Raw genomic sequence first — 12147 nt, 5'->3', positions numbered from 1 at the left:
TCTAAAGTATGAGTTATTTAAAATGTTGCCTTACCTGTTCATACGGACTTGTGTGGCAATCCTGTCAAAGCACAAAGCCACTAAAGAAACATGAGTTACATTTTTAGCTGTGGCTGTCCCCGATGATTCTTCAATGGATGCTTGAAGTAAGCATAAATTTACCTAAAAAGGTTATCCCATAGATTTAAGAAGAAACATACAAATCAAGTGTTTTTATTCCACTCAACAAATGTTTTTCAAAATTTCACGAAAGCATAAGCACCGCTTTATCTAACGAAATGCTATCAATATCCATGTTGTCTTTAAATTTGGATAAGCATAATTGATATATTTTGGGAGATTAGTATATTATTTAAAACACAACTAGTACAGTGATACCTCATCTTACAAACGCCTCGTCATACAAACTTTTCGAGATACAAACCCGGGGTTTAAGATTTTTTTGCCTCTTCTTACAAACTATTTTCACCTTACAAACCCACCACTGCAGGTGGGATGCCCCGCCTCCAGACTTCCGTTGCCAGCGAAGCGCCCGTTTTTGCGATGCTGGGATTCCTCTGCAGCATCGCAAAAACACAGAAGTCCAGAGGTGGGGCTTCCCATGGAGGGGAACCTCACCTCAGGGGAATCTCAGCAGCGCAAAAACGGGCACTTCGGCTGGCAAAAGGGGTGAGTTTTGGGCTTGCACGCATTAATTGCTTTTCCATTGATTCCTATGGGAAACATTGTTTCGTCTTACAAACTTTTCACCTTAAGAACCTCATCCCGGAACCAATTAAGTTTGTAAGACAAGGTATCACTGTATTTGAAAAAAACATCCTGAACATTCTTTGTTCATTATGCTCAACCATGAAATTTTTTTCTACACTGTTGCATGAAACCAATATGGCCCTATTCTTTACTAGAAATAAAATGTTCTTGTCCTCATCCATATTTTCCTTATTTAGCCATAAACGTCTTGAATCTTTGTAAGTGTAAATTTAGACCTGTAGAACTTTGACATATGAATCACTTTCCTGGATAAATACTTAACAGTCTGGGGAAGAAATTTACTTATATTTGCAATTGGCTAAATGAACCAATGTCTTACTTGCTGTTCTAACTCAGTGATGGCGAACCTTTTGTTCCTCGGGTGCTGAAAGAGTGTGGGTGCACACTATTGTGCATGCACGAATGCTCAACCCCATAATTCAATGCCTGGGGCGGGTGAAAATAGTTTCCTCCATTCCCTCCAGGGACCCTCTGGAGGCCGGAAAGAGCCTGTTTTCCAACTTCTGGTGGGCCCAGTAGGCTTGTGTTTTGCCCTTCCAGGCTCCAAAGGCTTCCCTGGAAACAGGGGAGGGTAAAATTATCCTCCCCCATCTCCCCAGAGGCTCTCTGGAAGCCAAAAACGCCCTCCCAGAGCCTCTGTGCAAACCAAAAATCAGGTGGCTGGCATACACATGCATGTTGGAGCTGAGCTAGGGCAATGGCTCACATGCCAGCAGATATGGCTCCATGTGCCACCTGTGGCACTTGTATCATAGGTTCGCCATCAATATTACAACTAATGCATTATGTGGTATAGGTAGTCCTCGACTTACAACAGTTCATTTAGTGACTGTGCAAAGTTACAACAGCACTGAAAAAGTGATATATCACTATTTTCACAGTTACGACCATTGCAACACCTCCATGGGATCAAAATTCAGATGCTTCCCAACTGTTTCATATTTATGACTGTTGCTGTGTCCCACTGTGTACAATTACAATTGCCATGATACATAATTACAAATAATTTAATGCTTATGCTTCTCTTCAACATATTTGTGTTCTTTTCTTAAGATCCAGACTGGGTAGTCATCTTTTTAAATAACGAAGATGTCAGAAACCAAAATCCTTCACCTAGTCCAAATCTGGGTGATTAATAAAATGATCCTTTGGTTTTTCCAACCTGTTTATATTCAAAACAATTCTTGCTAAGTTCTAGTGCATTTTTCAAGGCTACTGTGTCAAACTGTTAATTACCTTAGGTACTGTAACATTGGCTTGTAGGCCTTTAATAGTCACATTGTCTTGTTTGAGAGAAACATTGGCTTGTGTCTTTACTTGAGTCGTTCCAGTAGCCGGGGTTTCGATTTTTGTTCCTCTCACATCCTGTTTTGAAGATAGCTTTAAAACAGAAGAACAGTAGTACATTTTGCAATTAGTATTTAAAGGAGATGTGTTCAACGGTGTGATATATCTGCTCTGGAACTGACGTCTTGTTCCAAAAAGTAGGCAAGAGAACAGTAAAATCTAAAGGACTTTAATTTAAAATTATTATTATTATTTTATTATTATTTATTAGATTTGTATGCCGTCCCTCTCCGCAATTCGGGGCGGCTCGTAATAGTGATAAAAAACAATATACAATGACAAATCTAATATCAAAGTCTAAAATAACAATTTTACATTAAAAAACCTAAAAACCCCATTATATAAAATAATAATAATAATAATAATTTATTAGATTTGTATGCCGCCCCTCTCCGAAGACTCGGGGCGGCTCACAACAAACGCTAAAACAATATATATAGGCACAAATCTAATACTGTATTAAGAAAAAACTAAAAACCCTATCATAATTAAAAACCAAACAGCACATACATACCAAACATAAATTATAATAAGCCTGGGGGAAAGGTGTCTCAAATCCCCCATGCCTGGCGGTATAAGTGGGTCTTAAGTAGTTTACGGATGACAAGGAGGGTGGGAGCAGTTCTAATCTCCGGGGGGAGTTGATTCCAGAGGCATACATACAAACATACTATACATAAAACTACATAGGCAAGGGGAGATGTCTCAGTTCCCCCAAGCCTGACGGCAGAGGAGGGTTTTAAAAAGTTTACGAAAGGCAAGGGGGGTGGGGGCAGTCCTAATCACTGGGGGAGCTGGTTCCAGAGGGCCAGGGCCACCACAGAGAAGGCCCTTCCCCTGGGTCCCGCCAACCAACATTGTTTAGTCGACGGGACCCGGAGAAGGCCAACTCTGTGGGACCTAACCGGCCGCTAGGATTCGTGCGTCAGAAGGCGGTCTCGTAGATATTCTGGTCCGGTGCCATGAAGGGCTTTATAAGTCATAACCAACACTTTGAATTGTGACCGGAAACTGATCGGCAACCAATGCAGACTGCGGAGTGTTGGTGTAACATGGGCATACCTAGGGAAGCCCATGATTATAGTTCTACTGCTTCAGAATAGCATTATGTTTTTTCTTCGACCTTTTCATCTAATAGCAATAAAAATAAGCACCATCACATATACTCCAAATTCAAGAAGCCCTAATTTCTTTTAGACAATAGAATATTTTAAATATAATTCCATAAATCTTCCATTTTGTTTCATATTCTCTCCCCTGACCCATCAATTTTCTATCTGGAATCCACATTATTTTTGCTTCTTTCCCCATTTTAGCAGTTAAGTTCTTCTGTTTTTGCTAATAGGAGAATGACGAAAACTGAATTTTCAAGCAAATAATTTTTCAACTGAAGTCCAGAAATATAAAAATATTTTTCTTCACTTGGATAAAGCATTTTTTTGTACTACAGCAGTAATGGAGAACCTTTTTTGGTTCACAGGCCAAAAAGAATGTGAGTGCAAATGTTAGCGTGTGTGCATATGCCCACATCCATTCCCTTCCCTCCACACATGCGCATAGGCCTCACTAAAGCCTGGGACAGTGAAAAAAACAGGCAAATGGGCAAACTGGAAGTTTGGAAAAATGGTTCTGGTTTGCCCATTATGCTGTTTTTCATACTCCAGAGCCTTCAGGGAAGCTTCCTAAAGCCCTGGAGTGCAAAAAAAAAAGCACATCAGGCAAATTGGAAGTCCATTTTTCCAAACTTGGGCAGTTTGGAAAATTGGGCAGTTTGGGCACTCCGGAACCCCAGGGAAGCTCCGGAGGGTGAAACGGCCTTCCCCAAGGCCAAAAATCAGCTAGCCATGCACGTTGGAGCTGACATAAGGCAACACTTTGCGTGTTCTCACATATGGCTCTGAGTCCATAGGTTCGCCATCATGGTACTATAGCATTTTTTTTTATTTAAAAAAAATGGAGTAAATGGAGAGCAGTCATGGGCTTACCTAGGTATGCCCATGTTTCACCAACACTCCGCAGTCTGCATTGGTTGCCGATCAATTTCCGGTCACAATTCAAAGTGTTGGTTATGACCTTTAAAGCCCTTCATGGCATTGGACCAGAATATCTCCGAGACCGCCTTCTGCCGCACGAATCCCAGCGACCGATTAGGTCCCACAGAGTGGGCCTTCTCCGGGTTCCGTCAACTAAACAATGTCGGTTGACGGGCCCCAGGGGAAGAGCCTTCTCTGTGGCGGGCCCAGGCCTCTGGAACCAACTCTCCCCAGAGATTAGAACTGCCCCTACTCTCCTTGCCTTTCGTAAACTCCTTAAAACCCACCTTTGTCGTCAAGCATGGGGGAACTGAGACATCTCCCCCGGGCATATACAATTTATGAATGGTACCGTGTTTCCCCGATAGTAAGACACCCCCGATTGTAAGACATATGGGGGTTTTCAGGGGGGTCGGCTAATATAAGCCATACCCCAAAAGTAAGACATATGTCTTACTTTCGGGGAAACACGGGAGTATTGCGGGGGGGGGAGCCCGATGACGTCGAGACGAACAATCCAGGCTCGCCAACCAGGAAATGCGGGGTCACTCGGAAAAACGGAAGTTCTACAACTTCGGACCAGCGCCGTCCTTCGCCTCGCATTTCCGGGTTGGCGAGCCTGGATTGTTTTTCCTGCGAGCGAGAATTCTCCATCTTCCGCTGAAGGGGTTGTGGCGTTTCGGACCAGCGCCGTCCTTCGCTTTGCCAAGCCGGGGAAGAGGCGGTGGCGGCGAGGCGAAGGACGGCGCTCCCCTCCGCTCGGTTCGCTTCGGACCAGCGTCGTCCTTCACCTCGCCGCCACCGCCTCTTCCCCGGCTTGGCAAAGCGAAGGACGGCGCTGGTCCCCGCTAAGCCTTCTGCGCCTGACTCGGCGAGGCGAGAGGGAAGAAGGAGAAGCGCAAGTGGATGCGGAGCGCCCGGGAGGCATTTATCCGTCCTTCCCTTTGACAGCGCTGGTCCGCCCGCTCGGCTCGCTTCGGACCAGCGCCGTCAAAGCGAAGGACGGATAAATGCCTCCCGGGCGGATAAATGCCTCCCGGGCGCTCCGCATCCACTTGCGCTTCTCCTTCTTCCCTCTCGCCTCGCCGAGTCAGGCGCAGAAGGCTTAGCGGGGACCAGCGCCGTCCTTCGCTTTGCCAAGCCGGGGAAGAGGCGGTGGCGGTGAGGCGAAGGACGGCGCTGGTCCGAAGCGAGCCGAGCGGAGGGGAGCGCCATCCTTCGCCTCGCCGCCACCGCCTCTTCCCCGGCTTGGCAAAGCGAAGGACGGCGCTGGTCCCCGCTAAGCCTTCTGCGCCTGACTCGGCGAGGCAAGAGGGAAGAAGGAGAAGCGCAAGTGGATGCGGCATACAAATCTAAATAATAAATAAAATAAATAAATAAAATTATAAATAAATAAAATATAATGTATTCTTCTTCCACCCCATCTCTTGAAGCAAGGCTTTACTTTCCTTCTCATCTATAATCTTTGAGTACTAAATATACAATATGATTATTCTGTTGTTTAATAATAATAATAATAATAATAATAATAATAATAATAATAATAATAGCCTTTATTGTCATAGTACATCATGTAGAAAACAAAATTGGTTAGTAAGCCAAAAAGGCAAAGCACAAGGGAAGGCCAAAAAAACTGTATGGAAATAATAAACCTTTGCCATAATAAGAAATGTAATTAGATAATTATACATACATTTTCTGAAAATGTTATTTTTCTATTCTGGACAGCTTCTCTGAGAACTTTACAATGTAAATCATCCACAATGGCTGCTGCATGACGTGTGCTTGCACAGTGCACCATTGCTTCTATATACCTACAGGAAAAGTTAGTCCAAGTTATACATTGAAAGCAGGCTTCAAGTAAGATTTTAGGTACTTGTCTGTTTATAAAAGGCTTGAGAAAAACAGAGTCAAATTAACTCATATCTAAAACTTTAAAGATATTTATAATAAATGCATCTGTAAAATTTATTTTGCGCACGTGGTGGTGCAGTGGTTAGAATGCAGTACTGCAGGTTACTTCTGCTGATTGTCAGCTGCCAGCAGTTCGATCCTAACTGGCTCAAGGTTGACTTAGCCTTTCATTCTTCCAAAGTCAGTAAAATGAGGACCCAGAATGTTGGGGGCAATATGCTGACTCTGAATATTGCTGTACAGCACTCTACAGAGGGCTGTAAAACAATCTGAAGCAGTATACAGTGTTCCCTCGATTTTCGCGGGTTCAAACTTCGAGAATAACCTATACCACGGTTTTTCAAAAAATATTAATTAAAAAATACTTCGCGGGGTTTTTTTTCTATACCACGGTTTTTCCCGCCCGATGATGTCATATGTCATTGCCAAACTAATAATATTTGCAAATAAATAACAAAAAAAAATTATTAGGGTGGGGGCTGCTGCAATCCCGGCAGCTTCGGGGGGCTCCTTTCCTCATTGCTTCCTCTTATTACCTGTAAGCAGCTGCAAAAACTTTCTCCTTCCCGGCGGCGGCTTCCCTTCGAGTAGCAACAGCGCCGGGAACGTCACGTGATGAAGGGAAGCTGCCGGAGCCATCTCAGCAGTTGCCGCCGCTCCAGCAGCTTCCCTTCATTACATGACGTTCCCGGCGCTGTTGCTCCTCAAAGGGAAGCCGCCGCCGTTGTAGCCCCCACCCTTCCTGCAGCTTGGAGCTCTTATAGAGCTCCTCAGCCCCCTGAAGCTGCTGGGATTGCAACAGCCCCCACCCTTCCTGCAGCTTGGAGTACCGAATTTATTTATCCCATTGGAAATAAAGAAAATAGATTTAATTGGTTCCCAGCGAGTTAACAGGGCTGGGAACCAATTAAATCCATTTCCATTATTTCCCATGGGATAAATAAATTCAGTACTCGAGCAAATCGGTTCTCGACCACACTTCTGGAACGAATTGTGGTCGAGTACCGAGGTACCACTGTATATTCGCTTCCTCATATATATTTCTCTTCTTTTTTACTTACTATCTTTATATATATTACTCAATGTCTATTCTCTTCCATATGTATTGTATATTGGACAAAGAATAAATAAATAAAATAAAAATAAATAAGTTTCCATGGCTTCGATGAACTTATGTCTCTTTGCTATCATACTGGCTTATATGGCCATACTTTTCCGGTAATGCAAGAAGAGAGATAAGAAGACATAACACATGAGGTTGCAGGCGGGAAAAATGGAAAAGACTCTTTATTCATATCTATTTCAGACAACTTATGTACTGATTATCCCAGACCAAGAAGAAATATGACAATCATATTAGGTGCATATAGTTCTTGAAACTAAAAAATACCTGTCCAAAACTTCTGCTACAAGAGGACTAAGAACTATATCCACAGTTCCTTTTACTTCAACAATAGCTGTTGTTCTGGTATGACAAACTGGATGGTCAAGAGTCCATTCCTCTGTTACTGTTTCATCATCTGTGCTATCAAGGATTTTCTTTTCCAGAGGAGTATATGGAGTGCTAAATAAATAAGTGGGAAACAAAATATTAACATTTTAATTCTATCTTTTCGCTGGTTACTTGCCACAATAAAATTTGTTGGGGAAGATTATTTACCTAACCATATTTTTCAGGATAATATGATCTACTTATGATAAGTGCAATAAATGAAGAAACTATAAATTTATGGCATCAAATAAATTTTACTCCTTTTGAAAATATATGTTGGTTCATCATTGCAAACAAACTGTATATAATAAAGACCTCTTAATCAACAATAAATAAAAATATATCCAAATGATATATGGATTACATTTAAATGATTAAAAGTAATTCATCCGTTTTTTGCATGCCTAAGACATTTAAAAGACATTAAAGCAAGTAGTTTTGCTTAAGCATAGTACTGAAACTATCTGACATGCCCAGGAAACATAAGACAGTGTTCATAAACACTTTTCATCATGTTGGTGTTATCCTATACATTTCATTATATCAATTGTCCTACATCATAAACCTCAGACTTCTTAGACAACATTTTATAAATTAATGTGGAAGAAGTAAAATTCTCTGATCGAACACCTAAAAAGTGGGGAAACTTTCATTTCCCAAATGTTGTATGTGTATGTTTCTGTGTACAGTGGTACCTTAAGATACGAACTTAATTGGTGCCGGGGGAGGTTCGTAAGACGAAAGGTTCGTAAGACGAAACATTGTTTCCCATAGGAAACAATGTAAAGTCAATTAATCCGTGCAACAACAAAAAAAACCCGCAAAAAAACGCGGCCGCCCGGCTGTCACCTTTTAAAACAGCCGTGCGGCAGGAGATAGGCTTTGAGTTTTTGGCTGGGGGGGGAGAAGTAGGACCTTCCTAACTCCCCCCCCCCAGCCACAAGGAGCGGCGAAGCGGCGAAGTGACGTGGAGGAATGAAGTGACGTCCCGCTCATCGCCCATGTCTGGCAGAAGCTTCTGCCCGAGTGCTCTTGGCCGGCGGGATTCAAAGTGCTGGGGTGGGAGGTGTCCCGACAGAAACGGGCTCCGAAGCGGCGCAAAGTTATCCTGTCTCTCCACCTCCTCCCCCTGCGGCCGCCTTCCCAAAGGAGCCTTCTGGCTGCCCAGGGGGCGGGGTTAGCTTTTTGCCAGGGGAGCGGGGGCTGCCACCCGAGCGCTCTTGCCCAGCGGGAGGCGAAGCACTGGGGTGGGGGGTGGGGCTGTCGGGACACCCCCCCACCCCAGCATTTTGAATCCCGCCGGCCAAGAGCACTCGGGCAGAAGCTTCCCCCTCATCGCCCGTGTCTGGCAGAAGCTTCTGCCCGAGTGCTCTTGGCCGGCGGGATTCAAAGTGCTGGGGTGGGAGGTGTCCCGACAGCCCCCCCCACCCCAGCACTTTGAATCCCGCTGGCCAAGAGCACTCGGGCAGAAGCTTCTGCCAGACACGGGCAATGAGCGGGACGAGCGGCGCGGAAGCCTCTTGCAGCAGCTGCCACGGCCATCGGCTTCCGCGCCGCTCATCCCGCTCATCGCCCATGTCTGGCAGAAGCTTCTGCCCGAGTGCTCTTGGCCGGCGGGATTCAAAGTGCTGGGGTGGGAGGTGTCCCGACAGAAACGGGCTCCGAAGCGGCGCAAAGTTATCCTGTCTCTCCACCTCCTCCCCCTGCGGCCGCCTTCCCAAAGGAGCCTTCTGGCTGCCCAGGGGGCGGGGTTAGCTTTGTGCCAGGGGAGCGGGGGCTGCCACCCCAGCGCTCTTGCCCAGCGGGAGGCGAAGCACTGGGGTGGGGTGGGGGGCTGTCGGGACACCCCCCACCCCAGCACTTTGAATCCCGCCGGCCAAGAGCACTCGGGCAGAAGCTTCCCCCTCATCGCCCGTGTCTGGCAGAAGCTTCTGCCCGAGTGCTCTTGGCCGGCGGGATTCAAAGTGCTGGGGTGGGAGGTGTCCCGACAGAAACGGGCTCCGAAGCGGCGCAAAGTTATCCTGTCTTTCCACCTCCTCCCCCTGCGGCCGCCTTCCCAAAGGAGCCTTCTGGCTGCCCAGGGGGCGGGGTTAGCTTTGTGCCGGGGGAGCGGGGGCTGCCACCCAAGCACTCTTGCCCAGCGAGAGGCAAAGCACTGGGGTGGGGGGTGGGGCTGTCGGGACACCCCCCACCCCAGCACTTTGAATCCCGCCGGCCAAGAGCACTCGGGCAGAAGCTTCCCCCTCATCGCCCGTGTCTGGCAGAAGCTTCTGCCCGAGTGCTCTTGGCCGGCGGGATTCAAAGTGCTGGGGTGGGAGGTGTCCCGACAGCCCCACCCCCACCCCAGTGCTTCGCCTCCCGCTGGGCAAGAGCGCTCGGGTGGCAGCCCCCGCTCCCCTGGCACAAAGCTAACCCCTCCCACTGGGCAGCCAGAAGGCTCCTTTGGGAAGGCGGCCGCAGGGAGAGGAGGTGGAGAGACATGATAACTTTGCGCCACTTCGGAGCCCGTTTCTTTCTTGCTGCCACTATCTCCTTGAAGGTTTTCCCAACGAAGCGCTGCGCTGGGCTCCGAAGTGGCGCAAAGTTCTCCCTGCCTCCTCTGCGGTTGGGAGGCTCCTTGGGGAAGGTGGCCGCAGAGGAGGCAGGGAGAACTTTGCGCCACTTCGGAGCCCAGCGCAGCGCTTCGTTGGGAAAACCTTCAAGGAGATAGTGGCAGCAAGAAAGAAACGGGCTCCGAAGCGGCGCAAAGTTATCATGTCTATCCACCTCCTCCCCCTGCGGCCGCCTTCCCAAAGGAGCCTTCTGGCTGCCCAGGGGGAGGGGTTAGCTTTGTGCCGGGGGGAGCGGGGGCTGCCACCCGAGCGCTCTTGCCCAGCGGGAGGCGAAGCACTGGGGTGGGGGTGGGGCTGTCGGGACACCTCCCACCCCAGCACTTTGAATCCCACCGGCCAAGAGCACTCGGGCAGAAGCTTCTGCCAGACACGGGCGATGAGGGGGAAGCTTCTGCCCAAGTGCTCTTGGCCGGCGGGATTCAAAGTGCTGGGGTGGGAGGTGTCCCGACAGCCCCACCCCCACCCCAAAGATCTTCCCGTCTGCAGAGGCTGGCTGAGCCGGAAGATCACAGCGTGCGTTGCCTGCGCTGGTGAGGGAAGCCAAGCCGGGAGCGATCTTCCGGCTCAGCCAGCCTCAGCGGATAAAGCCCGGCCCGGCAGCTGTCTTCCGTCACTTAGCCTCGCTGGCCGGGAAGATCACAGCGCACGTTGCCTGCAGCGGTGAGGGAAGCCAAGCCGGGAGCGGCGGCGGCGCTGCTCCGGTTGCCTGGTCCTCTCCTGCCTCCCACGCTGATGTTCCCCGCTGCGTCGGGCGCCGCCAGCCCCGAGTCGGACGCACCCTCCCCGCAGCGCCCAGCCGCTGCCCGCCCCGTCCTAGCCGGAGCCTGAGCCGGGTCCGCTCGGTCGCGCCTCCTCGACCGCCGACCGCCCAGGATGCAGACCTGCTGCCTCTCCCCGCGCCCACCGCCGGCCCGATCCTGCGCCTCCTGCTTCCCCCCCAGCCAAAAATACAAAGGCGGTCGCCCGCGAAGCAATGGGAAGCTGAAGCCGCTGGCGGTTTCAGACTCCCGCTGCTCCACGCTGCTCCGCCATGCCTGTCATGCGGCGGCAGACCCCCTTTGTGTTTTTCGCTGAGGGGGGGGAGCAGGAGGACCTCCCTGACTCCCTCCCCCAGCGCCGGACCTCCAGCCAAAAACCCAAAGCGGCCTCCCAACCTGCCGCCGCCGCCGCCCGGCTGTTACCTTTTAAACAGCCTCCCGAAGCCGAACGCCAAACCCGAACTTCCGGGTTCGGCTTCGGGAGGCTGCTGGGAAGCCCCCCAGCTGTTTTAAAAGGTGACAGCCGGGCTGCGGGGCTTCCCAGTAGCCTCCGGAATGCCGAACCCGGAAGTTCGGGTTTGGCGTTCGTAAGACGAAAAAAGTTCGTAAGAAGAGGCAAAAATTTCCTCAACCCTGGGTTCGTATCTCGGGTTGTTCGTAAGACGAGGGGTTCGTATCTTGAGGTACCACTGTTTCCTTTTCATGTTATATTTGAAAAAAACAAACAAATAAAATAAAATAAAAAATATATAAATTAATTTTCCTCTAAAAATTTGAAGTTTACTTTTCAAACTTTTCAAAAGAACTAGCCTAATAAATATTACTGAATCTGAAAAATGTTCATAATACGCAGAAAATAAAATCAACTTATAAGAATCAGCATCTTTAGAAACTACTTCTGTAGTACCCTGTTTCCCTGAAAATAAGACAGTGTCTTGTTTTAATTTTTGCTCCCAAAGATGTGCTATGTCTTATTTTTTTTCAATGAACAATTCACATTTACAGTGATCCCTCGATTATTGCGAGGGTTCCATTCCAAGACCCCTCGCGATAATCGATTTTTCGCGATATAGCGGTGCGGAAGTAAAAACACCATCTGCGCATGCGCGCCTTTTCCCCATGGCCACGAATGCGCAGATGGTGGAGGCGGGGAGCGACGAGAGTGCAGAAGCCGACAGATTGCTTTGAATGCCGGCTGCCCCCGCCCCCCCCAGCATCCG

General features: G+C 48.3%; 1 protein-coding gene across 1 annotated transcript in view; it reads right to left on the bottom strand.

Moving 5' to 3' along the window:
• Window positions 1-12147, bottom strand: part of BLTP1 (bridge-like lipid transfer protein family member 1) — a 203279-nt gene that overhangs the window by 98348 nt on the left and 92784 nt on the right. The window contains exons 30-33 of the mRNA XM_070757683.1: window positions 7456-7629; window positions 5845-5965; window positions 2008-2151; window positions 35-162 (exon numbers count right to left, since the gene is read on the bottom strand). Coding sequence (XP_070613784.1) covers window positions 35-162; window positions 2008-2151; window positions 5845-5965; window positions 7456-7629 — 567 coding nt within the window. The remainder of the gene's footprint in view (window positions 1-34; window positions 163-2007; window positions 2152-5844; window positions 5966-7455; window positions 7630-12147) is intronic.

This window comes from Erythrolamprus reginae, chromosome 7 (assembly GCF_031021105.1).
Source record: "Erythrolamprus reginae isolate rEryReg1 chromosome 7, rEryReg1.hap1, whole genome shotgun sequence".
Classification (NCBI taxonomy): Eukaryota; Metazoa; Chordata; class Lepidosauria; order Squamata; family Dipsadidae; genus Erythrolamprus; species Erythrolamprus reginae.
Note: the sequence above shows the minus strand (reverse complement) of the source record. Positions and strands in the feature narration are given on the sequence as shown.